Source organism: Pleurodeles waltl, chromosome 1_1 (genome assembly GCF_031143425.1).
Source record: "Pleurodeles waltl isolate 20211129_DDA chromosome 1_1, aPleWal1.hap1.20221129, whole genome shotgun sequence".
In the NCBI taxonomy this organism is placed as follows: domain Eukaryota; kingdom Metazoa; phylum Chordata; class Amphibia; order Caudata; family Salamandridae; genus Pleurodeles; species Pleurodeles waltl.
In genome coordinates this window covers 364,848,496-364,874,852 of record NC_090436.1, presented here as the reverse complement: position 1 = coordinate 364,874,852, position 26,357 = coordinate 364,848,496, and the positions used below count along the sequence as shown (strand labels likewise).

At 43.8% G+C, this 26,357-nt stretch overlaps 1 protein-coding gene across 2 annotated transcripts in view; it reads right to left on the bottom strand.

Annotated features, from left to right (window-relative positions):
* The window catches only part of NLN (neurolysin), a 220,771-nt gene that overhangs the window by 30,138 nt on the left and 164,276 nt on the right, over positions 1 to 26,357 (bottom strand). For both annotated transcript variants that reach the window (XM_069222853.1, XM_069222861.1), the window contains exons 10-11: positions 24,259 to 24,445; positions 20,000 to 20,128 (exon numbers count right to left, since the gene is read on the bottom strand). In XM_069222853.1, coding sequence (XP_069078954.1) covers positions 20,000 to 20,128; positions 24,259 to 24,445 — 316 coding nt within the window. The remainder of the gene's footprint in view (positions 1 to 19,999; positions 20,129 to 24,258; positions 24,446 to 26,357) is intronic.

The following is a 26,357-nucleotide window of genomic DNA, read 5'->3' as shown; positions in this document are numbered from 1 at the left end:
TGGGCATGGCACCCTGAGAGGGGTTCCATGTCGACTAAGTCTTTTTCTCCTCACCAGCACACACAAGCTGCAAGGCCGTGTGTATGTGTTTGGTGAGGGGTCCCCAGGGTGGCATAATACATGCAACAGCCCTTAGAGACCTTCCCTGGCCACAGGGCCCTTGGTACCATGGGTATCTTTTATAAGGGACTCAACTGTGGGCCAGGGTTGTGCCAACTGTGGACACAAAGGTACAGTTTTAGGGAAAGAACACTGGGGCCTGGTAAGCAGGGTCCTAGCCCACTTTCAATCAAAGTTGGCATCAACACTAGGCAAAAGGTGGGGGGGTAACCATGCCAACAGTGGCACTTTCCTACATGTGGGTACAGAACAGGTAACAGCCAAGAGTTTGTAAAGGAAAGAATTTTCATGTAACTGTTAAGAAGTAGACTCTGAAGGACCCCACACAGTCTCCCCATAGGTGGCAGTCTGAATGCATTTGCTCTTATACAACTGCACCATTTCACATATGGGTTTGTTACCTATTTTCCTTTCAAATCTAAATAGTGCCTCTACTGATCAAATAAACTTGAGCATTGCCATTTCTAAATGAGAGCCCAATGTACCATTGTGAGGGAAAAATATTCCTTTGAACTTATAATTTGTTGTCCCTCACATAATGTTTTTTTTCTTTTTTCTTTTGCTTTTCCTCGCCCACAAACCATCACAAAGGTTTTAGCCAGGGTAAGGTTTGTCTTTCTGCTACATATATCGGACAAATGCATTGTTCAGTTTTTGCAGACCGTTAGCGGTTCTTGAAATTAATACTGCTTTGTCTACATACAGAAGCAATGGATTCAGCCAGGAGCCAACTTTTGGGGCATCAGCCTCCACCTGTTGTAACTTTATTGTATAGTGAGAATAAAAAATGAGCGAGAACGCAACCTTGTCTGATGTCTATGGGGACTTTGAAAATTGTAGTGCATTTCCCCTCTAGCCCATATCTTACCTGTGCTGTCAGGGAGGAATACAGTTGCGACAAGTGTGATACAATATCTTCTTGTGCGCCCATTTCTATCATGACCTTCCATAATTTGGCATCGTTAACGTGGTCAAAGGAACTTCTTAAGTCAGCGAAGCAGAGGTGAATATGTCCCCTCTTCGCCAACCTATATTTGCCAATAAGAAGATTAATGTTGATATACTGCTCCACCGTCCCGATATCCCTCCTGAAACCATGCTGGGAATATGTTAGCACATGATTAACGGCTGCCCAAGAATCTAATCTATCAAGTACAATTCTACCCATAATCTTAGCTGATGAATCCGGGAAGGATATGGCACTGTAGCAATTAGCAACCCTCCCCCACAACCCCATTTCCTTTTTAAAAAAAAATTTATACTTTCTGTCTAGGTAGGTGATACAAAACATCGGGCCACGGCACTACAGACCTGTATCAGTACTGGGGCCTATAATGTCATATATGACTTGAATGCATCCACTGGGACTCCATCAGGGCCAGGGGCCTTCCCACTAGCAAACTTTTCAATAGCTAGTATAACCTCCTCAAAGCCAACCGACTGCAGAGGAACATAAGGACTGAAGATTGTATCACCTTTGATTGTGATCGGATGGTCTTTTCCAGGATTAAAGAGGTTTCATAAGTGGGTTACCCAATCTATGCGGGCGACAAAGGTCTCCACCCTTGTTTCTAGATAGTCTTTCAAGAATGGAGAATGCATTACCCTCCAGAACAGTATGGAGTCTAGTTCCCGCTGCCAATTCCAAAGCAGTCCAACCCTGTTCTTCTAACTCTCTCTTTCTCTGACATATCACCTGTGTGTGTGTGTATATGTTACTCACCCAGCAGATATCTGTTCATGGCATGTAGTGCTGCAGATTCACATGCTTTGCATAAGTCTGCCATCTAGTGTTGGGCTCGGAGTGTTACAAGTTGTTTTTCTTCTAAGAAACGTTTTTGAAGTCACAAGATCGAGTGACTCCTCCTCTCGGTGATAGAGCGCATGGGCATCAAGTCCTTTGTTAGATTGTTTTCCCGCAGGAGGGTGACAAAGAGTGAAGAATTGTATATATCTATATCTATCTATATCTATCTATATATATATATATATATATATATATATATTAACCTATATATATATATATATATATATATATATATATTAACCTATATATATATATATATATATATATATATATATATATATATATATGCAGTAAGAAAAGAAGATGCCCATGCAGTGTATATACATATTTACATAAAGAAAGTACTACAACGGCTACAGGCTTCCAGGGAGGAGGGAGGGTGCATGTGAATCTGCAGCACTACATGCCACGAACAGATGTCTACTGGGTAACATTTTCCGTTCAATAACATGTGTAGTTGCAGATACACATGCTTTGCGCAGACTGAAAAACAGTCCCCTCCCAAAATAAGCAGTGGCAAGCCTGTAGGAGTTGCAATATTTTGAAATAGTGTTTTAAGCACTGCTTGACCAACATTTGCATGTTGGCGAGATAATGCATCCACACAGTAGTGTTTAGTAAATGTGCGTGGTGTGTCTGCTTTGCATACGTCTGCCATTGGTATATTTCCTGAGAATGCCATTGAAGCTCCTTTCTTTTTAGTAGAATGTGCTTTAGGAGTTACTAATAGCTGTCTTTTAGCTTTCAGATAGCAAGTCTAGATACACTTTATTATCCATCTGGCTAATCCTTGTTTTGAAATAGGATTAACCTTATGAGGCTGTTCAACAGCCACAAAAAGATATTTAGATTTTCGGAAATCTTTTGTTCTATCTACGTAATACACAAGAGCTCTTTTAACATCAAGAGTGTGAAGAGCTCTTTCAGCAAATGAATCTGGCTGTGGAAAGAAGGCTGGCAATTCCACTGACTGATGTGAAATGGTGAAACTACTTCAGGTATGAATTTTGGGTTTGTCCTAAGTACTATTTTATTTTTGTGAATTTGGAAGAAAGGTTCTTCTAAAGTGAATGTCTGAATTTCATTGACTCTTCTTAAGGAAGTAATTGCTAGTAGGAAAGCAACCTTCCATGAGAGAAATTGAAGCGTGCAAGAACGCATGGCTTCAAATGGTGGACCCATAAGCCTTGTGAGCACGATGTTAAGATTCCAGGCAGGAGCAGGTGGAGCTCTAGTTGGAATAATTTTAGGCCCTTCCATAAAAGCTTTAATGACCGGTATTCTAAACAGAGAAGTATGCTGTCTGTTTTGGAGGTAAGCAGCTATTGCTGTTAAATTAATTTTAATAGATGAGTATGCAAGATTTGCTTTTTGTAAATGAAGCAAATAACAGACAATATCCTGTACTGATGCTTTAAGTGGATCATTTTTTTGGGGTTGACAGTAATATACAAAACGTTTCCATTTAGCTGCATAGCACTGTCTGTTTGTAGGTTTACATGCTTCTTTTAGAATGTCCATACGTTCTGTTAAAAGCTGTAGATATCCAAACTCTATGACCGCAGGAGCCAAATTGCCAGGTTGACTATAATGGGATTGGGATGCCTGATTTGACCTTTGTCTTGAGTCACTAGGTCGGGTCTGTGTGGAAGCTTGTGATATGGAACTACAGACAGATCCAACAGTGTTGTGTACCAGTGTTGGCGTGCCCACATGGGAGCTATGTCTATCAGTGAGGGAAGTGTGACGGATCTTGCGGACCAGAAATGGAATCAGTGGGAGAGGGGGAAATGCAGAGCAATTATCACTGACCAATTGATCCATGGAGCATTGCCCTTGGATCGAGGGTGTGGATACCTGGATGCGAAGTTTGGGCATTTTGCGATTTCGCTTGTTGCGAAGAGGTATATGTCTGGGGTTCCCCACATGTGGAAGTATTGTTGAATCACTTGTGGGTGACTCTCCCATTCGTGTATTTGTTGCTGCGTCCTGCTTAAGAGGTCCGCTAGTTGGTTGTGTATCCCTGGGATATATCCTGCTAGTAGTTGAGTGTGATTGTGAATAGCCCATTTCCAAATTGTATGTGCTAGAAGGGACAATTGAGATGAGTGTGTGTCCCCTGTTTTTGCAGATAATACTTTGTTGTCATGTCGTCTGTCCTTATCAACACTGTTTTGTGCATCATCTGTGGTTGGAGATCTTTGAGTGGTAGGAACATTGTTAGCAATTCCAAATGGTTTATGTCACAAGTTTGTTGAATTAAGTCCCATTCCCTTGTATTGTAAGGTTGTTGTGATGGGCCCCCCCCAACCTATCATTGATGCATCGGTTATAATTATGGTTTGTGGCACAGGGTGCCAAAATGGCCACCCTTTTGATAAGTTGGTGTGATTCCACCATTGCAGAGAGTTGTAACTTTGGCGGTCCAACAACACTAGATCGTGAAGTTGACCCTGTGCCTGAGACCATTGCTGCGAGAGACACTGTTGTAAAGGTCTCATGTTTAGACATGCGCTGGGCACTATTGCTATGCACAATGCTATCATTCCCAAAAGTTTCCTGATAAACCTTACTGTGTAAGTGTGATTGCATTGTAGTTGAGATATGAAATTGTGGAAAGCTTCAATTCTCAGTGGGTTTGGGTACGCTAATGATGACTGAGTGTTCAGAATTGCGCCAAGATACAGTTGTATTTGCGTTGGTTGCAGATGACATTTCTGATAACTGATTGTGAACACTGTGTACTGTGTGTGCTGTTGACAGGTTTGAATGGTGCTGGCTTTTATGAGGCAGTCGTCCAGATAAGGAAAGACATGTATATGTTGCCTTCTAAGGTATGCTGCAACCACTGCAAGGCATTTGGTGAATACCCTTGGTGCTGTTATTACTCCAAAGGGTAGTGCTTGCTGCTTATCACAAATCTTAGAAATTTGTGATGTACTAGATGTATGGGAATGTGGAAGTAAGCATCTTTGAGATCTAATGCTGTCATGTAGTCTTGTTTTTGTAGCAGGGGAATGACGTTTTGAAGAGTGACCATGTGGAAATGCTCTGACAGAATGTACTGATTGAGGGGTCTGAGATCCAGGATAGGTCTGAGAGTACCATCCTTTCCAGGTATGAGGAAGTATAGAGAATATACTCCTGCCCCTTGTTGGGATATAGGTACCATCTCTATTGCACCCTTGAGTAGAAGTGATTGTACCTCTTGTTTTAATAAATGCAGGTGTTCCAGAGAAAGCCTGTGGGAGCGAGGGGGAATGTTTGGTGGAGTAGAAATGAGTTCTAGGCAATAACCATTCTGGATAATGGACAGCACCCACTGATCTGTTGTAATGTTGTGCCATTGTTGGTAGAAATTTCCCAGTCTTCCTCTCACAGGAGATGTATGCTGTGTGGGGATGTGCATAAAGTCACTGTTTGGTTGAGGTGGAGGTGGTCTTGTGGTGGTGGTTTTACCTCAACCTCTAAAATTATTTCCATTTTAACAACCTCTGAAAAAACCTCTGGTGTAAAATTGTTGTCCTTGTTTCTGTTGGGATGTGGAGGGCTCTGAGGTTGATGGTTTAAAACAACCTCTGAACTGTGGCTTACGAAAAGTTCCCCGAGCAGGGGTAGTGTAAAGGGCACCCATAGCCTTAGCTGTATCAGTCTTTCTTAGTTTCTCTATGGTAGTATCTACTTCTGGGCCAAATAAGTGTTGCTTATCAAAAGGCATATTGAGTACTGCCTGTTGAATTTCAGGTTTGAACCCTGAATTTCTTAACCATGCGTGCCTTCTAATAATCACACTGGTGTTGGTACCCCTTGCTGCTGTGTCTGCTGCATCTAAGACAGACCTAATTTGATTATTAGAGACGGCCTGGCCCTCAGTAACTATCTGCTGTGCCTTTTTCTGGTGTTCTGGTCAAAGGTATTGTAAGAACTCCTTCATTTCATGCTAGTGAGCTCTGTCGTATCTGGCTAACAGAGCTTGAGAATTTGCAATCCTCCAGTGATTAGCAGCTTGAGTTGCTACTCTTTTACCCGCTGCATCAAACTTACGACTCCCCTTGTCTGGGGGAGAAGCATCCCCTATGGATTGGCTATCTGCCCTTTTCCTTGCTGCACTGACAACTACAGAGTCAGGTGGCAATTGTTGTGTAATGAAAAGTGGATCTAAAGGTGCAGGTTTGGACTTTTTAACTACGCTTGGTGTGATAACTCTAGCCTTCACTGGCTCCTTGAAAATGTCTACATGTTTAAGCATGCCTGGGAGTATCGGTAGACATTGATACTCCTAGTGAGTGGATGTTAATGTGTTGAATAAAAGTCAACCTCAATGGGATCTGTATGCAACTGCACATTGTGATATGCAGCTGCCCTAGCTATGACTTGATTGTAGTCAGTGATGTCTTCAGGTGGAGATGGCTTAGCCGGGTATGAATCAGAATCATATAAATCCCATGGATCTATGTTGTAATGAGTATCACCTAAATCATCCCCACGTGTCGAGATAGGGGATTGTGGAGAAAAATGTGTAGGTGAAGATAGTGGTGGTGGAGTATCTGGTGATAGAGAAGCAGTAAGTAAAGGAGAATGTGGTGAATGCTGTTGTAGTGCCTTTGGTTTCTCCTTATGCTTAAATATTTTAACAGGTGGGAGTCTCTTGGAAAGTTAACTTTCTCTTAGTTGTAGGAGGAGGAGAAGCAATAATCCTTCTAGTGTCTTTGTGTATCTGGATTGTGCACTGTTTAGCGTCCATTACTTCTAATATGAGCCTTATTTCTGAAGAATCCTCAGCAGTTGGAGCATATTTTCCACCCACAGGTTTCAGCTCCGAAAGTCTGGAAGCCAAATGTTCTAGTCGGGCCGACAATGTCAGCTCCGAAGTTGATGGCAGTTTTTTCGGCTACGAGGTGGAAGCCTTGGCTTTTCGATTCGATCCCAAAACAGGTGTGGTACGCTGTTCGGTTGGCGCCAAATACACTTTAGTCTTAATTTTTGGTGCCCAACCTGAGGGTTGGTCATCCGCATGTGTTTTTCGGGTCAGACCATGGTCGGCAAGCAGTGGTGGACCCAAGACTAGTGCTGAAGTCTTTTTGGTCGTCTTCGGGTGATGTGAGGGTGCTGTTGTACTCACGTTCTGCGCCGCTGGAAGAGATTGGCTGCCCCCATCCGAATCTTGTTCCAAATCAGAGTGTACGATGGAAACTGCAGCTTGAGCATGTTATTCTCTGAAAATGTCAGGCGTTTGTTCTGACGACTTGGATGCCATCTCCAACTGACATGCTCTTCGATCCCTAAGAGTTTTCTTCAAGCAGAAGGATCGACACGTTTCAGAACTTTCTTCTCTGTGATCTGGAGAAAGACAGAGGTTGCACACCAAGTGTTGATCGGTATTTGGGAACTTGCCGTGACAGCTCGGGCAAAAACTAAATGGAGTCCGTTCCATCAGCCTGACACTGTTCGACAACCATGAGTCGAAGTAGGCCCGAGAAAGGGCACTTCATAGACCCCGACGATTACAATTGAATATAAGTGAGAAAAACGTGATAAAAAACTATACCGATGTTTATAGAAAGAAGAGAGAAGTTCAGATAGTACTGAACCGAGATCTACCACAGCGAGAGGAAACACGTCCCAACGGCGGAAAGAAAACAATCTAACAAAGGGCTCAATGCCCATGCGCACTATCACAGAGAGGAGGAGTCACTCGATCTCGTGACACACGTATACACACACACGTTTGGCTTCTTCTTTGTCCCTAGGAACTAGCTGTAGATCTCTTCTTAGATCCTGATTAGCCTTTGTGCACTGATGATCAAACCATCCTATGTTCTGCTTCTTAGAACCTCTAGTCACCACTTTTAAATTAGTTGCTATAGCCAGTGTAATCTCACCAAAAGCTGCCACTGTCATGTATGGGGGGGCTTAAATATCAGTGCAATCTAAAACGTTTTCCTTAATATCTTGTACTACCTTTTCCAACAATGATGCTTTATCTAGCACCATCTATTTAAGACTAATTCCATTATTCCTTGCTACTGCAATGTTAGACACTAGGGGTGCAACTTCACAACCCCTCATTTTATTTTAATTTTCATAGGTATGGTGAGGAATGAATGGTCACTAAAACCAGTAAATCCTGCAGAAAGGGAGCCCATTCATTGACATCATCATATGATCGATACATGTTGGGTTCCCCTTCCCTTGAAAGGTGGGTAATATTGTATTTTCTGTGTCTCCTCCCTGTTCAAACTCTAAACTGTATTTACATAATAATTAATGTATCAGTTCCCCAACACTATCATGTGGGAAGTAAGCCTAATTATTCCTCAAGGTACCACTGTATCACACACACCTGACTCAGAATATTGGCACTTACTGGTGTTAAAATCAACCACCCAAATATATTCACAATCAGTTTCATGTCCCTTGACAAATTTAGCAAGCTCAATGCCATGTTCCTCCACTACTTTGTACCTTGTATTGTTAAAAACGTTATTATAGAAAGTTATTAACACAAAAAGCTGTTTCATGTCCATCTGTAAAAGGGCCAATTGAAAAAGGGGGGCTTCATATATACCTTCTTTAAGATCCCTGGGGCTGTGGTAGCTATCAAAATCACCAGGCCTCCTTTAGCCCGCCTGTGCAACGATGGTGTTGCGGGTATAATGATACTAACAAAACCATCAATATTACATTTTTGTGGGTGCCAGTTTTCCTGTAAACACAGCAACTGCACCAAATTTATGTAATTTTGCCAATCCTTATAGTCACTTTTAATTTTAATCCCCGCAACATTCCAGAATCTGATTTTTAATATAATATCTATGTGTAATACTCTTGTATCCTGCCTCTGTTCCATGTTCACAATACTTGCATTCCTCACATCTCTGGGTTCTTCCGTGTCCCCACTATCCCCCCGCTGTCAGTCCTGTGTGCCCCATCTATAATTATCTTAACGGGACATGCGTAAGGGGTCCTGTGATGTAGTAGCCATTATTGATGGTTTATAAAAGAAACTCAGAGGAACAGCAATAATGCCCCCCTCAAGGATATTATAATGTTGACTAGCCTGAAAATTAATTAGGAAAGACCTTATCACCTCTGGGTGCTGAAAATGAGCAATAACAGTCCCCCTCACCTATTTTCCAGGTGGGTCCAACCCAGTTCACCCTTCTGACCATGATGATTTCTTGGTATAGTTGATTGGTGTTAGGACTGAATTTTGATAATCAATGATCAATTTCATTCCTTAGGTCAGTCCAGTTCTCCTTTTCACTCGATTCTAGTTTGGGAACGCCCTTCAGAATTTACAAACGGAGTAGAATCAGGTGGTAAATGCAACAAGTCTGGAGTAAATATCCGAGAGCCAGCCCTGGCTTTCGTGTTTTGGTTAGTAGGATTAATTCCCCTTCCTGGAGACAATTTATGCAACATTCCTTCTGTAGTCAATTTCACTACTGCATGTTCTCGATAATTCTGGGGTGCGAGGCACATGAACCAAAATTCTTGGTATAGATTGTTAATTTCTGATAATGTCATTTCCTCTAGTCACAGTTTGTTTGGTGCATGTGGCAACGTCCTTTTGGAGTGACTTTTTTGAGCTTTTGGCTATGTTCCTAAGTACTGACACCTGCTCTTTAATTTCTTTGCGTTCCGCAAGAATCTTCTGTTCTACATTGTCGAATTTCGTATCTAATCTTTTTATCATTGTCTCCAGGTTCTTAGGTACTGACATGTCTTGTATCTTCCCACATCCCCTGGAATTATCGCTCTTTGTAGCTCTACTGGCATATGAGGTACTGGCTACTTCATTAGAAATAGTCCCAGATGTTCCGCCCAGCTACTTACTTTTATTTGCTGGTGGTGATTCCAGTTTCTGTTTGTGAGAAAGGTCGATTAGTTCCAGTGACTGATTGAAGATATGGGGCATTTCTAACAGTTGATTAACTTTTTGAACGTTTGGAGGCGTCTGAAGGCTCTGCTGATGTTGATCCCTCTATGGTTTCCACGTCAGCAGGACATAGAACTTAATTTCCCGCATGCTTAGTTGCAGCTAGTCTCTCTTCCACATTAATTATCTGGCTTTCAATCAGGCCCACAGCATCCGTTAGATAATTGGTAATTGTGTTATTAATGTTATTTCCCCGTAGAGAATTCGTTTAGTTTCCTTTTGGCGCCATTTTAATTGTTCCACCACATTCAGGGTAATTAGAATTTCCACTGAACAACCCCAATCACAAGCCAGCAACAGCGTGTGTTGCACTACAAAGATGGTACAAACAGCTGACGGTCCACAACAACGGTAAACAGGCTTAACCCTTCCTCTTCCAACCCCTGCCGTTATTAAGTGTAGAAGTGTGGCACAATGGTTAGAGCGGCAGACCCTGATGCAGAGATCTGGCCCGGGACCAGGGTTTAAATACCGCCTCGGCGGGTCTTGGGCTCAATTCCCTTGGACCAGATAATTCTCACCTCGGTGCCTCATCTAATTAATGGGTCCCACTCTGTAACTCTGGGCAATAGCTTGCTTAATCTCCACAACGGCCCTGACAGCGCTTGGATGCCTGGCTTCACCCTGGGGGTTGCCCAGGAGTGGGCACCTCACAGGGAAAAGCCAGGAGAGGTTCCTTACAGTGGTATGCATACTGTGCCTTGAGACCCTAACGGGTGAGTAGGGTGCTATACAAGTGCGAAGTTTACAGTTTTTTTTTTCTAGGTCGCCAATTCATGGGGCTGCGCGAGGCATTCTTCTACAGGGGGAAGCGAACACACCGAAAGTCCACATTCTCTTTAGAGAATATACATTTAGTACAGTTCTTCGTATAGATTAAACGGCTTCCAAAACGCATACATGCTGTGGTTCCAAAGCCTAATTAAAAATCGATGTTAAAAGAGTCATTTGCCAGATAAATTCAAGTCTACTCACAATTTTCTGAAAAACCAGTCAAAAGGGGGGCGGCCCTGCCCTTGCTCTTCCTAGTAAGGCCTAGTTGCCCTGGCTTGCACGGACTAGGGTGACCACCCGTCCGTATATTTCATGGACTGTCCGTAATTTCGCCCTGCTGTCTGTTGTCCGTGATGAAAGTCTTCACGGACAGCATTTGTCCGTAATTTTAGCCTTTCACCTAAAGGACAACGGAGGCAGGGCGAAATTACAGGCAGATCAGTCTCCCCAGCTGGGCTGAAAGGCTGGGAGACTCCTGTGCTCTGAGGGAGGGGCAGACAGATAAGAATCAGACCTTCTTGCCAGGGGGTCTCCTTCCCTAAAGACATGCAAATGTGCCCAACTGGTAAATCTGCAAATACAAAGGGGCTTGAAAACCTGCACTGACTTTACTGAAAGGAGTCACTTGAAGTTTCCTGGTGGCAAAGATATTTCTTTCAGAGAGGTATTGTAATTGTGTTCCAAAGTGAGCTGTGGGGTGTGTGGTTTTAATTGAGTGTTATAACATTTTTTAGTACTAGGTATAAACTGTATATTATTCAAATCTGTATTTGAGAAGCACATTTTTTTTATTTAACCGAAATGTATTTGCGCATTTTGTAGCAGCCTTTATTATGATGTAATTGTATTTTTCACAGTTCTTTCAGGTACCTCGGTACCTCATAGTACTAACAAACATTGGCAAAGCCAATAGGTCTCATCTACGAAAGAGTTATTGGCTTTGCTAATGTGTTTTAGCCATTAGCAATATTGTACACCAGAGTAGCTGCCGTTCAGCAAGGCTTAAAGTTAGTGGCATAGTTGTGTGGAGTGGAGTAGAGTGGCATAGGAGCAGTGGTGTAGAGCCCAGTGGTGCAAAGTACAGTGCAGTGGGGTACAGTGCAGTTGTTTAGAGTGCATTAGCGTAGAGTGCAGTGGTTTAGAGTGCAGTGGCATGGAGTGGCGTGGGACAGAGTAGAGTGGCATAGAGTGCAGTGGAGTAGAGTGGCATACAATGGAGTAGCAGAGAGAGCAGTAGTGTAGATTGGTGCAGTGTCATAGATTGCAGAGTAGACTGACGTTGCAGGGAGTGCAGTGGCGTAGTGTAGAGTGGTGCAGAGTAGAGCAAAGTGCTGTAGAGTGGAGTGATGCAGAGTAGAGTGGCATAGAGTGCAGTGGCATAGAATGCAGTAGTACATAGTACATTGGTGTATAGTACAGTGGTGGAGAGTGGAACGCTGCAGAGTAGAGTGTCAGTGCAGTGATGTAGAGTGGAGTAGAGTGGCACAGAGAGCAGTGGCGTAGAGTACAGTGGTACAGAGTAGAGGGCAGTGGCGTACAGTGCAGTTATTTAGAGTGTATTGGCGCAGAGTGCAGTGGCATAGAGTGGCATGGGGTAGAGTTACATAGAGTGCAGTGGAGTAGTGTGGCATACAATAGAGTAGCAGAGAGTGCAGTAATGCAGAGTGGTGCAGTGTCAGAGTGCAGAGTAGACTTATGTGGCATAGAGTGCAGTGGTGCAGAGTGGAGTATTGTAGAGTGGAGTAGAGTGCCTAGAGTGCAGTTGCATAGAGTAGAGTGGTGTAGAGTGCAGAGTTGCAGAGTAGAGTGTCAGTGCAGTGGTGTACAGGTTCTGGCAAGGCAAGAGAAAGCTGTGCATGATAACCCTGAATGGTGATCCGTAGAATGGTCAGTAGGAAACAATGAGCAGTGCATTAAGCCTTCCTTAAAAGTCTTTACTGATAAACCCCATCTCATGCCGGGAGGGGAGCAGAAAGCCAGCGAGCCACCCATTGGACCTGTGCAGCTGAATATAGCATTCTAAGTCAAGTAGAGCTAATCCACCCCCAGTCACAGTTAGCTTTAGAGTGGAAAGAGCTCCTGATGGCGCCGCAGTGACCAAATCAGATGTGTGGCATGTCTGAAGAAGGAATGAAGAACAAGCAGGGGAAGGTTTGCAAAATAATACTATCATTGGGGTAGCACACCATCTTCACTAGTGCCACATGGTCCACTACAGAAAGCAGAAGAGAAGACCAAAAAGCAAACTGGGCTTGGAGGGACAGTTCGCTCTGCCGAGATTTTCTTCCTGGAAATCAGTGTAAGAATGGTAGATATTAATCATTAGGTATCAAAAGGTAACTGGTTCCCAGTTCAATCTGAGATCTAAATGTATATAAAGGCAAAAACAGTGCCATATGTCAAAGAAACACTAATTACATTTTAAATTTTGTAAATTGTGTTTCTGCAATTTACATCCCAAATATTTTGAAGATTCTATGTGTACTTGACACTTAGGGATAACCCAGATCTCTAGTTTGGCTTTTGCTCAATTTCAAAACCATATAAAGACATGGACAAAGCGGGCAATTGCCTTGCACAACCTTGCAAGGGGTCTGGCCCCTGCTCACCCTTCAAAAGCACTAACAGCGGACCACTGCACCAGAAGAGTTTGCCAAGGTGGATGGGTGTTGCTTGTTCAACCACTTGACAGTGCCCCTTCTGTTTCGCTCCTGTGTGCAGAGACAACTCCCCAGGTTCCCAATACCTTCGAATAGTCTTGGGGGACCCATCCTGTCTGATTTTAGGACTTGTCCCACCGTGTACTTCTCTTCCTTATTTACCCAGTTCTTGGCAACAACCCTTTGAATTACTTGCCGTGGATCTCCCATTTGCTCTCAATTTCATCCTCCTCTTTTATTATCTTTGATTGGTAGTCCGGGCTCCCATTTCTGAGATAAATGTAGAGTCCCGGACATACACTCTAGTGCTGTGAGACCACAGACAAGTTATGGGTACATCACATCCTGACATTAGGGGGCATATTTATACTCTGTTTGCGCCGAATGTGCGTCAAAATTTTTGACGCACAATTGGCGCAAACCCTGCCCCATATTTATACTTGAAACGTCCGACGCAGCGGGCGTCAAAGTTCCACCATGTGCGCCATTTTTTGGAAGGGGGAACCAGCCTTGCGTTAATTATATGCAAGGTAGGCGTTCCCTTCCAAAAAATGACTTTAAGGCCTGTGCCCCATATTTATACTGTGACGTCATTTTGACGCACAGGAGGGGGCAGGCCTTAAAAAACGACGCCCAGCCTGATGGGCGCCGTTTTTTAACGCCTGGGTCAGGGCAGGCGTTAAGGGACCTGTGGGCTCGGAAGGAGCCCAGAGGTGCCCTCCCATGCCCCAAGGGACACCCCCTGCCGCCCTTGCCCACCCCAGGAGGACACCCAAGGATGGAGGGACCCATCCCAGGGAAAGAAAGGTAAGTTCAGGTAGGTATTTTTTTTCGTATTTTTTTTGTGGCATAGGGGGGCCTGATTTGTGCCCCCCTACATGCCACTATGCCCAATGACCATGCCCAGGGGACATAAGTCCCCTGGGCATGGTCATTGGGCAAGGGGGCATGACTCCTGTCTTTGCTAAGACAGGAGTCATTTCAATGGGGGTTGGGCGTCGAAAAAAATGGCGCAAATCGGGTTGAGGCCAAAATTTTGCCTCAGACCTGACTTGCCCCATTTTCTGACGCCCAACCTCCATTTTCCCCTACGCCAGCGCCGCCTGGTGTGAGTCATTTTCTTTTGACGCACACCAGTCCGCAGCGCCGGCTAACGTCATTCAATAAATATGGCGCCCGCATGGCGCTTTGGAATGGCGTTAGCCGGCGGTAAAACTTTTGACGCACAACTGCGTTGGCGCAGTTGTGCGTCAAAAAGTATAAATATGGGCCTAGGTGTGAGACTGTCGCCCACACCATCTGCCCTGCCTCGTTAAGTTGAAAGTACGTGGGCGGTTGGGGTAAGCCAGATGTTTTTGTTCAATTTGTTTAAACTAGCATAAGGTTAATTACCTTAATGTTTCCCAAATTGTTTGCCAGGGGTTTTAAAATGTTCAGAAACATAATAAAAATGTTGCTGTTACTTTCTCTTCAGGAAAGATCGGGTAGATTTGGGTAGGGGTGATGGCCTTGCCGCAGTACTGAAGGGCATTAATTTACTACTGAACAAGGACGTAATGTGACACCTAAATGTAGCATACCAGGAGGCAGTCACAAAAATACCACAGTGAATAAATAGTGCTAGGTTAAAAAAGAGTAAATAAATGCACTGACAACATAGTGAGGCATGGCCTCTCTTGTGTGTGTCTGTAAAACTGACATTTGTTCTTGAATTTTTGTCCTGAATTTTGACCCTTTGTCCTGAATTTTTGTCCTGAATTTGCCTCAATGCCAGGTGGTCACCCTAGCACGGACATGGGCCACGCCCATCTCACATGACGGGACAGGTGCACGCGCTATATTGCGCTTGAGGTGCACAAGAGGTGCCAGTAATTACAGGACAGCCTCTTGGGGCTTTGTGGAGCTCTGGACGATGTAGTTCAGCCCACCAAAGAAGCACAAATTATCCCGCACGGCAGGATGGGTGAACGTCCTATATAGCGCTCGAGGTGCACAGCAGGTACCAGTAATTACAGGACCGCGTACTTGGGCCCCGTGGAGTTCTGGGCGATGTAGTTCAGCCCACCAATGAAGCACAAATGATCCCCTGCGAATGCTTTCAACTCAAACAGATAACACACTCCAGTCTAAGTTAGAATCCTTGGGACCAGGAAGTGAAAGTACCCACACGTTGCAATGGGAGATCCCTACACTGTATGTTTGGAGAAAAAGGTACCAGTCTATATACCAAAACGTTACTACAACGCACAATATAGATTAAGTGAATTATGAATACAGAGTACTTGCAACACAGCTGTTAGCACATAATGCTCTTGATAGCGTGACCTCAGCACTTGAACGTGTTGATGAAGTGTTTCCAAGCAGTACGCAGAAGATTGTGCCATTCAAAAGGGTAGGATCCTTTGCCACTTTTTACCTTGTGCTTCTGCGCATCAACAACGCACCACCTGAATCGGCGGTAAACGCAGTGGCGTCGTTTTGGAAAGCTGTCCATCATCCTGGTAAAAGGCGGGAATTTCTTTGCCTACTACGAGGGTGGACGGGGCGTGGCTCAGCGGGCGGAGCTTACAGGTGATTTATAAAGGGAGAACCTTGAGCAAATAATGCGATCCATAGAGAAAGGCAATGGTATGGGTGCAGAAATAAGCCGAAGTTACAGTGATCCCCAAAGTTCATTGGTCCTGTCCCACTTCTGAGGAGCGTGAACAAAGTTTATAGGTCGCTAATAATAAAACCGCCTTTGGGCCCCGGTACCTGTGCCCATCCCACAAAAGGCTGTTGGATCTTCTGGCATCCAAGAATCCTCAGGCGATCGCATTTACTGCTTTCAGCTTCTGAAGCTTGATAATGGTCTAGGAAGGCCTGTCGGTTGAGCGTCTATAAAGATCCAAGAGAATGATTTCGCAAATCTCTTGCCCAATCTGAAGATCTTCATGCCATGGAAATTCCGGGCTTGGCAAGCAACAACGCAAACCCTTGGAGCATACAAGAGGCCAAAAAAAGCACATAGTAGATTAGTTCAACATGTCAAGGAGAACAGCCTAAATCCTGAGCGAAATGAATGTGTCCATCGTTCTGCAAATGATCTAACTTACATGTGCGATCTTGAAACACTGGAGAGTGACTAGGTACAACCTGGTGGCCAGTTCTTATTAAGCAATAAGATACTAAATGCTCTTAGACAGCTCAACTGCATCAACACTGCAGAGCCCCCCGACACGTGCACTGAAGCAGAATCTTTACGATGGTATTTTAGCTCTTTGAGGCGTGTCCCTGCAGCACTTGAGGGACAAAACGAAAGGCATGGCCGGCCGAGCATTAAATTATAAAGAATGGCAGAGGGCCCTAAAATTTCAGAGGAAAGTATCCCCAAAAGCCTGTTTCAGGTATATCCAGTTCAACATATTGCACAGGGCATTTCATATTCCTCACACGTTAGGCCAGATTTATCTAAATGCCCATGCAATGTGCACCAGATGTAGGAATGAAGAAGCCTACTTCCAACAGATCCTCTTAGATTGCCCGCTTCTGAAAAACGACTGCAGGCAGTCGTAGCTGTAGTAGAACACAGTGGGGAGGAAAGACGTAGGGATAATTGAGATCCATCTGCCAGGTTCACACACACGATCCAAGGAAAATAAGGTAGCCACAATGTTTATGGATTTAGCATTTCTGCTGGTGAAAAGAGTCATTACAACGAGATGGAAGGCATCTGCACCTCCTACAGTAAATAGCTCGCAAAAAGAAGTGCTATACTGGGTGGACACAGAAAGTAGTGTGCTCTGGAGAGAAGAGTGAAATGGCCACCGCAAGAAGCCAACTGGAGACAGCTGGGAGGAGATGGTCCAAAGATTTAAGGCAGGCAGGAGCAATGATGATAGGTCACCTTGAGACGTGAGGATGCAGCCCTCTAGGTGGTACCCAATCACTTGTTTAGCATAGGTTAGAAGAGAACCAGCTCTCGAGATGCCACACCTATGTACGAAATAAAAAATGGAGAAGAGTAGATTGATGGCATTTCAGCAAGACAATGATAAACTAAAAGAACCCCTGTGATGACAGTCAAAGCTACCTATAATAAGTTGGAATAAGATAAGCCTGTGACCCACTATGTTCTCTATTGGAAGGATTTATTGCTTTGCTCTACTAGGGGTGGGTGGTTAGGAAAGGGGGTGGAGAAGCGAGGCAGAGTTGAGATAGTTTATATGTTTTGTGTATTTACTACTTGTGAAACACTGTATCCAAAAGACAAAATGCCTTGTTTTACTAATGTCATTCTATATTGACTGTGACCGCTAACGTGCTAATAAAACTTACTTTTCAAAAAACATGAGTGATGTTGTACAGGCTGGTTTGATGAGATATTTAAAATGCACAAGCATAAACTGCACATTATGACACAATTGAGCCGCATCATATCCCCATTCCTCGTCAATGAGAACTGGAGCAATGGGAGGCTTGAAACTGGAATGCTCTAAATTATTCCATAAATATATCTGGGTAAGAAAGTGAGTTATTAGTTGAGTGGGGTAAGTACCCACCTCATGTAATAATCACAGTCCTTGTCAGGATCCTTAAGTAATTAAATTAACCTGAGCTCGACTCAATAGTAGCTAAGGCACAGAGCAAATGGGCTTATTTATGTAGTACTAAAACAGTAATAAAGTTGAAATGTCAAACAATAAAAATCCTAACGTAGCACCAAAAAAATGCAAAGTGCCAACTATAGTCAATGGTTGCAGCAGAACAGGCCCCAGGTGCAATCTGACACTTACTGCGATGGAACGCAGGTCGGTTACTCTAACCAGGTTTGTCCAGGTCAAAAATTGTTCCTTCTGACTTTAATCCTTGATGTCCGACTCAACCACAAGAATACACTTCTAAAGCCCCACAGGTGCTCAGGAGAGGTACTTCGAGACTGGCAGGGTGGCAGGCAGAGGCCAACTAGACAGACTAGTCCCAGTCCAGTTATCATTGATCAGCTGAGCAGTTGCAGGAAAAGTCTCTTAGAGCTTTTTGTAACTCTATAGCTTAAACAGAGGGTGAGCCTGAAGACCCTTGGAGTCCACCTATGACCTTAGAGTCCACTTTTGTGTTCTGAACACATGAGAGAGCAGGTACAGTCCTCCAGGGCTATTCTCCAGATTTAAGGCTGCAGGTTCAGTCCTTATCTGATCTTCATCGGATCCAGGAATGTTCTGAAGTGAGTGCCTGGAGATACTACATTTATGCACAAGCTAGTGGGTGGGAATGACTCCTGGGAATGCCCTAACCAATGGGCAAAGGTTCCCATGGCTAAAACTACCCACTGTGGGCATTTTCAATATGACCAATGTCTTTGACCAAATTAAACTTGGACTCAGAGGGCTCAAGTGTCTGTGGGGAATGCACTATGATAATCCTAGTGTCTGCCCACAAATAACACTAAAATCCAGTTTTAGGCACCCTGTAGCCTCAACAAACTCAGAGACAGAAGTCTTGTAGAACAAAGCTGATGTTTCAGTAACCAGACAGTGGATACACACCAATTGTTTTGGCATTCTGCTTCCCTCCTTTGAAGTACACCCCATACGCCAAATGAAAAACCCCAGCAGATCTGTCGAGTAGGTCTTAACACTCCAGCAAGATCTGATGCTGTAATGCCAACAAGAGGCCTACTGTGATGGGGGCTGGACTGGGTTGGGAGATAAAAAAGGGTGCATGTCTGGGTAATAGCTCCATCTGCTTGTGACAGGGAAGGCCTCTGAAGCTGATCAAGTCCTTGAGCCCAGGCCCGCATCTTCCCACAGTCAAGGCCTTTTGTCCTGGGAGCAAGTTCACACATCATTCACGCCTACTGAAATGCTAATTCATGGCTGGCAGGAGTGGGAAAGCAAAATGTAGAGTTAGCTTCCAAGAACTTCTAGTACGGCAATGACGACTTTCTAAAAGTCTTCCTTCCAAATATTTATCACAAAATCAGACTTCACTGGTGAATTAGACTTGTAATAACTATTTCAAAATGTCTAAAAATGACATTTGTAGCTATTATTTAGGCAGAGATACCATTTATTAAACTTAATATTATACCCCAGTGTTTTCCTATTGAGCAGCCAACTCTGCTACAGTGAAAATAGCTTTTAGGTGTTTGTCACTGTATTGACATCTTTAACATTTAACTTGTACATGTCCTACATGCACCATGCATGCACCATACCTTATGAGCAATAACGCCTACTTGGTGGGGTGGGGGGCTTACTAATAATTCAAAGAACAGGTTTTGGCATTTAGAAAAAGGGTTATTTTGGCAGGTCAAATCTACAGTTTAGCACAGCCAGGCTACCATGGTAGACCTGGAGATATGCTTTACATTGCCTTGCTGTGAGAGCTGTAGTCTACTGGTATAGTTTCAGTTTACAGGTCCTGGGGACACTCAGTACCATATACTAGGAACTAACAGGCAAGTTGAATAAACCAATCAGGTGTGTACCAACTTTACCATGTTTAAAGCAGGAGCACAGGCACTTTACCTCTGGTTAGCAGGGGTAAAGTGCAAAGATCTCCAAGGCCAACAAAAACATTCTAGGCAAAAACCGGAGGGAATGACACACAAAAGAAGATCATTTCCTCCAATTTATACTCATGTGTGGGACTCCTTCCATCATAATTATATTACAGTTCTCATGATGTGCAAAACCAATAGTTTTAAATACATACCTGGAGTGGCACAGATCCCCAGTATCTCTTCACAGTGCTGGGCATACACATTTGCAGTGTCCACTGATGATGCTGTATGAAGAAACTGGTCCACCTTACTCAAAACAATCTGTCTGAGGGTCAGAAGACCTGTCGATTTAGAACAAATTCAACTTACTTTCCCAACAGAAAAGTTTACATGAAAAAAATCACACTTGTAAATATATCTATTTCTAGAATAACCCAAAAGCTTTCACTCAGAGATCACCTCCTCATGCAAAGTATGTGCCTGGTCTTATGTTATGATGCTAATAAGAATTAATCCTTAGGAGCCTGAATTGGGAGCAGTGGGGAATACTGAGTGTCTGGGTGTCTTACTTGAGGTCACTGGCAGGTTTTGAGCAAGAGAGCCTATTCTTCCTGTTTGAGAAAGGTTAGATGTTCTGTGGAGAGTTTGTGTCTGTGAGGTGGGATGTTTGGAGGTGTATTGATGAGCTCCAGATAATAAGCATGTAGGATAATTTCCAACACCCACTGATCTGCTGTAATGATTTGTGAGGTGAGGAATAAATATCATAGTCTTCCCCCAACAGGTGTTAAGTGATCAGGGCGAATGAGTACAGAGTCACTGTTTTGAGGTGAAGGGTACGGTGCAGGGAGAAAGTGCCCTTTCCAAAGACCATTGGAATTGTTTCCTCTATATGCGCCTCTATAATATCCCCTTGAAGGGAGAACTGATGCTGTTGCATTTAAGAGAAAGTAGAGGCATCTGTGGTCTTGCTGCCCTGCGTATATGTGGGGCGCCAAAAGAAAACCTGAGGAGTGTGGATATGTAACTCCCCCATGGATTTTGCAACCTCTGTGTCCTTTTTTCATTTTCTCTAATGTTTGGTCCACATGGGGACCACACAGATGTTTTTGATCAAAAGGGGCATTCAGGAATGTTTATTGTACCTCTAGCTTAAAGCCAGATATGCGTAGCCAAGCATGTCTACGCAGCAGTATGCTGGTATTGATACCCCTGGCAGCGGTGCCCGCTGAGTCAAGGGCACACCTGATTGAATTATTTGAAATAGGTTTTCCCTCCTAAACATTTTGAAGCCATGTTTCTTGTAGTCCTCAGGGAGATATTGCAGGAGTTTCTCTATTTCATCTCAATGCGCCCTGTCGTACCTTGTCAATAACCCTTGGGTGTTAGCAATTAACCAATGGTTGGCTGCTTGTGCTGCAACTCTTCCCTGATGCATCAATGAGTTTAGACTCGTTATCTGAAGGAGGGGCATCTGCTGTTGTCTACAAATTGTGAGCAATATATACTACCAGTGAGTCTAAGGGTAGTTGACCCCTGATGTAAGTTGGATCTGAGGGTGCAGCATTGTACTTTTTATCTACCATTGTGTAATTACTCGTGCCCGCACCGGATCTTTAAAAATATCATCCGAGTGGCGGAGCATCCCCTTAAATATGGGCAGATATTGACATGCCATGGTGGTATTTGAGAGCATCTCGAAAAGAAAGTTATCCTCAATTAGGTCTTCATGCAGAAGGACCTGAGGATATGTAGCTGCCCTAGCAATGAGTTCCTGGAGCGATGTTGTGTCATGTGGGGAAGAAGGCGTAGGTGTGTGGAGGTCTGGGTCGGTATCCCCATGAAAGTCAATATCGTAAATGTCCCATGTCTGTGGGCTGCTGATCTGCGTGATCTTCCCCTCCCTGATCTCCACTGTAAGATTGTGGGCAGCCCTGTGGAGTAACATCACCTATATCACTAAGTAGGCGATGTGGTGAATGAGGTGGTGGTAATGAGGGAGGAAGTGGAGGTGGAGGCAAAGCAGGCAAGGGTGGCTGTATATGACGGGTGGCTGTATATGACTGGTGGCAATGTCCTTCTTTTCTGAAGGAGCAGGAAGATTTATGGCCTCTCCCAAAGAGAGCTAGCGCTTGGATGAAGTAAGCGCTGACTGCCTTTGCCAAAATGAAGCCAGTAGAAGGTTAAATGTGGATCTTTTTCTATTTTGGGTCGAGCCTTTCGGTCATAGTCTCTTCCAGTGCCAAAATGGAAGGTTTTGGTGCTGAACTTGGCCTTTGTTTCGGTGCCGAGGTGGCTGGAGCCAAAGCTGTGGAAGCCAGGGTGCTCTGAGCTGATGAGGTAGCTGGTAGGCTCAACATGGAGACTGGTCAGCTAGATGCGGCAGCGGGATGTTTCGGCTTAGCTTTCGGTGCTAAGCCCGAAGGCGGGGCATCCTTGGCAAGTGTTCAGTGCCTACCAAGGCCTGTTGGCAGTGGTGGCCTGGAAGCCATAGTTCCGGTCGAAACCGAATATCTCTTGGTGGCCTCGTGCATTTCTTTCTTCTGTTCGACATGGTGGTGTCCAAAGATGTTGTGTGTTTCTTTCAGATCTTTGTACAGCATTTCTTTCCGACGTGCTCGATGATCCCACAATGTTTTCTTCGACCAAAAAGATGAACAGGCTTCACAGTTTTCTTTGTTGGGGTCAGGAGATAGACCGCTTACAAACCTTATGGAGGTCAATATGTGGGTATCTGGCATTGCAGCTAGGACAGAACCTAAATGGAGTCCATTCCATTAGCAGCACATGGTTAGTCAAAGCCAATTAGATGAGAAAAGGCCTGAACGGGCGAGACAGGTAGGCTTTGAGTGGAAAAAGTAAAATCAACGGGAGACGGTTTTCTTCTATTTTTGAAGGGTGATAGTGAAACAAGAACAATACCAACGGGTGTAGAGATTAACAACAGAACGAAGGGAGGCCGAAACCAGTCTTGAACAAGAGCAGCAAAGAACACGTACAAACCAGACAGCAGAAAAAAAACCAATCTAACATGGCGTTGATGCCCATGCATAATATCACGGAGAGGAGGAGTCACTTTACCTCGTGACTCAAGAGACGTCTTTGAAGAAAAACAAATTGCACGCATCCGGACCCAACACTAGACGGCAGGAGTATGCAGATTATGTGTATCTAGCGCCACACATGCCATCAAACATAATATTTTACGACAAAGGCAGGCGAGAGTATTCCAATCTCAGGTGAAGATGGAGATGGTTGAAATGGATGAAGGCAGAGAGAAGAAAGTCCTTTGTCTTTCAAGTGCTACAGGTGACAGTGCCGTGGAAAGAATGAGTCATCTGTTCATCAGGTCACTGGGTTTGCTCTTGTGCTTCTCTTATTACAGTATGCACAGTGAATACTGCCCGAGTAAGTAGTAATGAGGAGCAATGTCAGCATCCAGAGTATTCGGGGGGCCATTGCCAATGTGTTCGAGATGGGAGTAGGCTAAGCATAACTATCTCCTGAGTCACTTCATGAACACAATGTAGAATTATAATGACCACTGTGAGCAGTTACCAGCAGGGTTTGTGTATAGAAAGATATGTTTGGTCTAGATTTAAAATAAGCACTTTCCACTAACTTTGTGTGCTAGAAAACACTTTTGAAAAGTTCAGAACAATCCAAAAAACGCATGTGTTCATCACCGCGTCATGAAATTCAGCCACTGCAGTAAAATAAGGTAATCCCCAAACTAAGGGCCAGATATACTAACATTAGTAAAAGAGATATTTTTTCACGAACAACTATTTGGTAATCACTATTAATAATGTACTAAAGCTATATCTGGCCCTCATTTCCCAATTAGCAATTCATAGTGGGTCGCATATAGACCTACAATATTATTGGAATAGGTCGCAATTTGTGAACCACAAGGACTTGCTGCCGTCACAGGCATGGTGGCCTGCTGAGGTCAGCAGACCACCATGTCTGTAATTGCTTTTAAATAAAGCAATCCTTTTTTTTTTTTTTTTTAAAGGAGCAAATTTTCCTTAAAAGAAAATGGGATATTTAAAAGTTAAAAAACAGAAAAGTTTCATTTTTATTTTTTAAGAGCAAGCAGTGGTTTTTGTGACCACTGCCTGCTCTTAAAAATGTTTAACATTCCTCAAGGGAAGGCGTCCCAAGGGGACTTCTTTTGGTAGCAAAACATTAGTACATACGATTCAGATTCCGTATTTGGAAGGGATGCCCTAAACATGCCCTTCCAAATAGCAATTCTCTTTTTGGTCACAAACCCGAAAGACTGTTCCCTTGAATCGCAGTTTGGTGTTTGTACAGTTGAAAACGCATGTATTTTGGTCGCAAACGGGCTGATTCCCAACAAGCAAATGCTTTGTACATCTGGCCCTAAGCCCCTACTGACAATAATGAACATCGAAGTCTTTGTTATAGCTACTATATAAAGCGATGCAAAAGTAGCCGAAAGTACCTGTGTTTGCCAATCTAGAGGAAATTAGTTTTTCAAGCAAATCTTCTGGAATTGGGCTCCAATCTTTATAATGTTTTGACATTTGTTTGAGAGTCTCTTTTTCCCAAACCCAGTTTTCAAACATCTGTGACGGCACCTCCACAAAGTCTGTTTCCACATTGGTTCCGCTGAATCTTGCGAAATGAGTCTGATCAGAGTGAAAGGAAACAACAAACGTTTTGAAGCTTAAGTATGTTTAAAAACTAAAAATACATTTTTTGAACAACTGCCTTTTTACTTATCTTTTTCTTACTCTTTATTACGTCTTTGCAGGAAGATGTTGTTTCTTTTTCATGCTCCCATAATTAGCACTATCCTTGACTGTATTTGCTATTAATTTCCCCACAACATAATAAACCCGCTCTAAGATCTTGCATCAGACAGTTAGTTTTAATTACATTAAGTGACACATTATTAAAGGACGCTAGTGGCTTGCAGATATTTGTATTTTATTGTCCATTCTTTACAATTCTACCTTCTTTCTGTTGCTATTTCAGAACAAAGTCAGGACCTGAAGGCAGAAACACAGGTACGCACTTTACACCAATGTGCATTTATGGGGAAAGTATTCTCAAATTACTAAAATGGAAAACATGAAATCATCCGAGCTGCTTTTACTAAGATGTTGGATGATAAACAGCAATTTTGACACAAACCACCTGAGGTAAAATTAATACTAAAGGTGGATGGCACAGTAGATGAGTTAAAACATATGTAATGGAATGCTGTAGGAACCTGGCTCTTTATATGGTATACTGTGCAAAGAATCCAGGGGTACCCTTACTAGTGGACAGGGTTGCTCTAGCAATCCCAAGGTGCTCTTTTAGGGGGTAGTGTGGTCGAGCAGCCTCAGGCTGATCAAACAGGTGTCTTAGACATCTGCAAATACACACACGACTCAATAAGGAGATAAACACCAATTTACAAAAATAACAAATATCTTTATATATGTCTTTATATATGTCTTGGCACCAGAATCAATATGATAAGGTAAATGCGTTTTGTAGGAAAAATCTTTAAAGTTTAGAACAGTCGAACCAGCGCAATTCTTGAAAGCTGCAGTGTTATGCTATGGAGGAAAAACTAATACAGCAGACAGGTATAGTACAGCGACTTTCGGGACCAATCTACTGGACTAAATGTAAGTATTTGGCAAGGTTCAAAGCCATACCAACAGGTCACACCGAGCAGCACTGGGGCGGCGGGGTGCGAGGGTGTGGCACAGCTTCGGGTACTCATTGTTAGTCAACGGGGACCGATCCAGCAGGTTAATACTGGGGGCCAGATGTAGGAAGCATATTGCATGGCGCAAAGTGCAAAAACCACAGTTTGCGCCATGCAAAACGCGCATCGCGATGCACGTTCCCACTTTGCGAGTCGGTACCGACTCGCAAAATGGGAATGCGACTCGCAAATAGGAAGGGGTGTTCCCTTCCTATTTGCGACTCGCACCGCGATGCAGAATTGCTTTGTGACCGCGAACGCGGTCGCAAAGCAATTCGCAGTTACTACCAGTGTCACACTGGTGGTAACCCATTCGCAAAAGGGAAGGGGTCCCCATGGGACCCCTTCCCCTTTGTGAATGTCGCCATTAATGTTTTTTCAGAGCAGGCAGTGGTCCAATGGACCACTGCCTACTCTGAAAAACCGAAACCAAACGGTTTCGTTATTTTTTTGTACTGCAACTCGTTTTCCTTTAAGGAAAACAGGCTGCAATACAAAAAAAAAAAAAAGCTTTCTTTTAAAAAGCAGTCACAGACATGGAGGTCTGCTGTCTCCAGCAGGCCACCATCCCTGTGAGTGCAGGGAATCTCAATGGGGTTGCAAAATGCGACCCACCTCATTAATATTAATGAGGTGGGTCTTTGCGACCCCATTGAGATTCGCAGACGGTGTCTGAGACACCGTTCTGCATCCGATTTTGCAAATCGGAAATTGCGAGGCGCACCAACTTGCAATTTCCGATTCGCAAAATCGGATTTTACTACATCTGGCCCTGGGAGTCCAGTCAGGGTGAGCCACCAAGTGGACGCAAGTCTTGCGATGCTCGGGGACATAGA